This window comes from Amborella trichopoda, chromosome 1, assembly GCF_054954075.1.
Source record: "Amborella trichopoda isolate Santa Cruz 75 chromosome 1, AtrichopodaSantaCruz75HAP2 v2.0, whole genome shotgun sequence".
Taxonomy (NCBI): domain Eukaryota; kingdom Viridiplantae; phylum Streptophyta; class Magnoliopsida; order Amborellales; family Amborellaceae; genus Amborella; species Amborella trichopoda.
The window spans coordinates 26368260-26374385 of NC_142336.1; the positions used below are offsets into that span (position 1 = coordinate 26368260).

Genomic DNA, 6126 nt, shown 5'->3' on the forward strand with positions numbered 1-6126 from the left:
TTCAGGATATGTTCCTTTTACTTTATTTTTAAAATTTCAAATTTTATAATTAAAAATAAAAATATATTTTAAAGCGCTATCACAAAGATTTCCACTATTAATACCACATTTATGGACAATATTTAAAGAGGCACTTGATTTGATTGTATACATGCCCAAAATACCGAAGTGTTAATTCCGTCAAAAACAATGATGCCACGTGGGGGAGAGAGGGAGGTGTTGAGACACCAGACTGGCCTCGGCAGGCGCAGGCACATGGGGTGGACCCGCATTTCCCCCACATAACCCGTGGCTCACCGGCTTCTTCGGTCATCTCCCTAGGGTTTCGCTCATCATATATATACCAGTATAATGAAGTTGTTTTCATTGAAACAGGCTTTTGTTTTCAGAACTCTCTCTCTCTTCCTCTGTTCCTTTCTAATAAGAAATTAAAGAAACCCTAGGAGGCCTTTTTTTCTTTATTAGAGAGAGAGAGGTCTTCTCCTTTTCTTCCCTGTGGCGTGTGGAGAGCCTTTTGCAAAGAGCAGAGGCTTTCTTCACGGCCTCATATTCATTCTTTCGTTCCTCTCTCTCTCTCTCTCTCTCTCTCTCTCTCTCTCTCTCTCTCTCTCTCTCTCTGTTTTAATTTTTGTCTGTGCTTTTTCTTTGCTTAAAAGTTACAATGGCCGGTGCTAGGGTTTCGTTTGGAGTGATGGCGCTCCTTTCCCTTCTCATCACCATTTTCATGCCCGCCGTGCAAGCCCAGAGCCTTGGCCCTGCCCCTCAACCTGCTAGTGATGGTTAGTTACTGCTCTCTCTCTCTCTCTCTCTCTCTCTCTCTTTCTGATCAGTGATTTTCTTTTTTTTTTAGGTTTTCTTGATGGGAATGTGGTTTACTGCTCACGGTTTTTTCTATTTTTTTTTTTGGGGTGGAATGTGGTTTCTAGGATCCGGATCTGGTATTTTCTTTAAATGCCGTTACATCTTATGCTCTTCTGGTTTCATCGGAAGCAACTCTTCTCTTTGTCGTGATTACATGTGGTATTTTCCTGTGTTTTTTATTTGATCTCTGTTTTTCTTTTTCGGCTTTGCCCATCAGTAGTGCAAGATTATGTTTCACATGTGTCTGCAATGTTATCATTGATTTGGTTTGTAAATGAGATTTCCTTTTCATTGAAAACGATATTAATGGAAAAAATTGTTGATGTGTTGCTTTATTTTCTAAGGCCCACCTGCATTAATTGTCGCTTTTCTTGCCCATTCTTCCTTCTCTATTGCTTTTAAAAGATTATTTTTTACTTTTGAGAAATTTTAAAAGATTATTCGTATGTCTCTAACTCCAATATATTTACATTATTGTTTTAGCCTGCTGCATTTTCTGTTTTATATTTTTTTTCCTATTTCATATTTAACATTGGACTGGAGAGATCTTTGTTTATTTCTTTTTTTGTATAATCTGGCTGCAAAATCGAACAGGTTAACCGGACATGGGCCTCGGTTTATGCGGCCGATTCAACCGCTCTAATCGGAGCAAGGGGCGGTAAAAAATAAATAAATAAATACAAAAAAATCTACTAAAATATAAGAAGCATATAAAAAATGACTAAAACAAAAAACATTCAAATGAAGTTGAAAATTGACGAAAAAAATGAATTTTAACCCATTTTATATTTAAAAATATATTACAAATCAAATTCCTTAAGTTTTAGAACTTATATACATTTTTTTGAATATTTTTTTAAAATACCGGTTGATGACCCTAAACCGGCCACTGTCCGGTTTCGATCTAACTGGGTGGTTAGCAGTTAGATCGAGCAATTTTGCTAACAATAATCTGGGCATGTAGTTTTACAAGGATGGCTACGCTTGAACCATCCATTTGAATAGTGTACTAGAGGGTCGAAAGTTTATCACCACCATCCATTTGGAGATTTGATACATTATTTGTCATTCCCTTGTCCCCATTGTGTGCTTTTTCTCTTTTTGTTTTCTTTGTTTTGCAAAATTTCTTTATGGACTATCCTTCCCTTGATTCTGAGCCCTATATCTTGAGGTAATTGGTTGTCTTTTCCTTTGTTTTAACGGAATGGGATTTTTTTGTTTTTGTTTTTGTTTTTGAATTGCAGCAATATCTAATCTTGAAGTAGTTTGTAATAATAATGTAGATTGACATGTGGATTGATGTTTTATAGGGACAACAATTGATCAGGGGATTGCTTACGTGCTGATGTTGGTGGCCTTGGTCCTCACTTACCTCATTCATCCGCTCAACCCTGCTGAGCCTTCCTCTCTCTTCTGAAGAGAGAAACAGCCTCCCCCCCTCTCTCTTTCTCTATGTATCAAAATGTCTGGTTGGTTGCACTCCTTTTGATGGTTTTTGATGGCTTGTCTGTGCTGTTATTCTATCTTTCTCTTGTGAGTTTTTTTGTTATTTTTATTTTATGTTAATTCACATTGACTTGGTTGTTATAGTTTTCTCTTGGAGGACCTCTAAGAGCTTAGGGCAGACATTTATTTTTTGGGCAGGCTTTTCTATATTTCTGCCTCTACACTATTTTATTTTTAATTTTTTTCTGCGAGACACTAAATTTTGGTCCTCTTAAACTCTCGTATTAAAAAAAAAAAACCCAATAAAAAAAAATGTTCATAATTCCCATAAAAGTTTTAGGGGTATTTTGGTCGTATTTTTATCAAAAATAAATTTTAATATTTCTTTAGATCTTCTTATCAAATTTCATATTCATATGATTTGTAGAAAAAATTAAAATAAAGTACTCATGTCGGATTTAGATCAAATAATCAGTGGTTCATATTCATATGATTTGTGGAAAGAATTAAAATAAATACTGAGTTGGTTTTAGATCAAACGGTCAGCGGTTCTCTTCTCTTTTTTATCTTTTTTACTCACGTCCATTGATCACTTTTCTTCTATCTGAAATGAAGTTCATTTAGTGGTTTATATATATTTTTAATTGATTTTTATGTATTTTTAATTGATTTTTTGTTATTCATATTGATCCAGATTGGGATTGCCCCAGAAATGATTCTGTTCTTGGGCTCTCTAGTGGTTAGTGCGCCTGAATCCCACTTGATGTTTGGTTAACCCCACAACGAGTTTTTTCAAAGGAAAAAAAAGTGTCAACCTTATAGAGTTAAGTAAGACGCACCCACGCTAATTCAAAACCCTGAGTGTGTTATAATGCTGGAACACCCTCAAGTTAATCTGGATTTTTGGTTGTCTTTTCCTTTGTTTTTGTATGGAAGAAAAGTGTAAGATTTCAAGTCACGAAAGTAGTACATCTTAAGGTGGAGATATAAGGTCGAGATATGGATATAGAAGAAAAAAGAAATTTAAGTTTTGAAATTAGTACATTGTGATATATTTTATGGATTGTTTATATATTTGCTTGATCTATAGCATTTTTGGAGCTTTAAATTTTATAAAAAGGGAGGATAATAAATTTTTAAGCTTTAAGTTTTATAAAAGAAAGTTAACAATAGGTTTTCATGTAATTGCAAAGATTTTTGGTATTGAAATTGCATCTTTCATGATGTTATAAAGTTGCACCTTTCTTTAATTGTTTAAAGTTGTCTTATATAATAACTCTCTCCCCTTTTTAAATAAAAAAACTTGTATGATAGTTTGTTTTAAACCTTAAGAACATAAAATTGAGAGTACAAGGGCACGTATTTGATTTGCCTTTTTCTCAAGGTTTAAAACAAACCAAAACAATATGTTAATTAATTTTTATGTTAGCTCAAACATAACAATAAAATTTAATAAATTATATAGATATGACAATGTTATAAAGTGTGAATATAAGAAAAGTTTATATAGGGCCTTGTTTCTACACAATCAAATTAGAGTGTACCTCAAAAATTTCACTAGAGAGGTGGTTTTGTTGCCCAAATATCCTCAAATTGATAATCTCGACATTAAGATGCATGGATTTGAGAAAAAAATAGATTACAACTTTTGGAAATAATGTATCTTGTAATGCATTTTTGGACAGTCAATTTTAAAGTTAGTCAATTTTAAGTTAGTCAAGCTTCCATAGATCTGTCTTATCTAGCTTTAAATTTTATAATCAAGTATAAAAAATATATTTTAAGGTTGGTAAAAAATTTCTAATATTGGAACCACTTTTCTCAACACTATATTGCCTCGGATTTATATAAATTGCACCCATAAAGTAATTTAGATCATATTAATCCGACTCATTAATAAAATTAAATGATAGCCATAAATGATTTCTAAAATACAAAATTTAATAATTAGATTATTTAATTTAAATAAATTATGAAAAGGCAAATTTTTTTTTAAAAAATTACAAGATATTCTAGAGAAGTGGAGAACATAAAAAAGTTAATTATGAATAATGAAAATATACAATTGAAAATAATAGTTATTCAAAAGTCTCGGAATGCATAATGTTTAAAAAGAATATAACATACAAAATGATATAATCATATTAGGAATTACAAATTGCTAACTAAACCTTTAAAAGGAGTCGCTTTTTTAATGCCAGAATTATTAATTAAAAGTTCTATCAAAATGAATTTGAAAATTTAGATAGTTCATAATAAAAAATTTATAGCAAAGTATTAGAAAAAATACCGATATTTAAAAATACAATGCTAGCATGCCTTGCGGTCCACTTAGATTAGCATTACCTATCATCCAAAGAAAGTGGATTTAATTCTTACTTCAAGGAGAATAATTAGTTCATAAATAATTGACTTAAAAAACTAATTTATAAAAACATTATAAAAAATTAATGGTAAAGTATTGAAAGGAAAATACCATCATTTGATAATACGAGATCACTCTTCTTTTCACCTTACTAAAGGGTTTGTTATTCAGCTGGAGCAAGGTTCTAGCCCAAACAGTGGTGCAGGTTGCAACCTTTACAAAATACATGGTAGGAATTTACAATATAAAATCAAAGCATAGATTTCCACGAACTTGGTGAGATTTGCATGTTTGTTGAAATACTCTATAGTTAACAAAAACATTAAAGTAATAAATCTAAAGATAAACATGAGTGTTTTATCAAATGCTTAAAAATTATTCAATACAAATATTAATTAAATTAATGTTGTGGGGAGAAAATAAAATGAGAATAATAAAAACCAAAAAAAAAAAGAGTTGAGAGAATAGACACTCTTAAGATTTGCAAAGGAATCCACACCAAAACGATTTTTTTACACAATCAAATTTACTTTGTTCTTATTCTCTGATTTTTTTACCATGAAGGGACATTTCTCTTTTAAATAAGAAAAAAATAAGCAAATAAAAAACCCATGAAAATAATCTGCCCTCTCTCTCTCTCTCGCTCAATATCTTTGTTTATTGAAATAAAGAAAGTTACCTAAATGGGATTACATGGTCAAAACTAGTAAACGAAAGCAAAGAAGCTCTCCTTTTATCTAAAACATCTTCCCTTTTATCTAAAACATCCACTAAATAGTTAGCTTCCCTAAAAATATGCCAGAAAGACAGTCAAATTTTCTACCAAGTCAAGAGTATGTAGCCAAATTGATTTAAGCTCCCAATGAACCTTTTGCTCTTTGTTGGACCACCTAGTAGCATCCAAAGAGTCCCCTTCTATCACGCAATGGTTGTTCTAATTTTTGTTACAAAAAATCTTTAGACCATGAACAATGGCAAACATTTGCAATTGTTTCACCTAACACCTAAGGGCCCAACACATGTGAATACAATTTGACCATTCCAATCATGAACAATGCTTCCGAAACCAGCCAAACCTGGATTTCCAAATGGGTTACCATTAAAATTTAGTTTTAGCATCCCTTGTGGAGGTGGAGTCCAAAAACTCCTTGGCTTGCTACTGACCACTCCCATGGTCAATAAATTTTGGAGATTAAACATCACATCCACCTCAATAATAGCCTTTCCCTCCTTTGAGGCTGCCGACCAATACCATAAGGAGTGTTTTATTTTATTAATAACCCAATCAGAAGGAAGGCTCTCCCTTTTTATTTCGCTCCTTTTAAATCTCCCACATTTGAGGCGAATGCATTTTAATTTCCAAAAGTAAGAAAAACCAAGACCAAATCCTAATAGCAAAATGGCAGTGTAAAAACGAATAGGCACAAGACTTGCATCTTCCTTGTACATCACAT

The 6126-nt window shown here is 32.2% G+C and overlaps 1 protein-coding gene across 1 annotated transcript; it reads left to right on the forward strand.

Moving 5' to 3' along the window:
• Positions 1-365: 365 nt before the first annotated feature.
• LOC105420085 (arabinogalactan protein 41-like) lies at positions 366-2516 on the forward strand. The gene is made up of 2 exons (XM_088854185.1): positions 366-779; positions 2172-2516. The coding sequence occupies exons 1-2, from the start codon at positions 662-664 to the stop codon at positions 2276-2278; spliced, it is 225 nt and encodes a 74-aa protein (XP_088710311.1). The 5' UTR covers positions 366-661; the 3' UTR covers positions 2279-2516.
• Positions 2517-6126: the final 3610 nt, after the last annotated feature.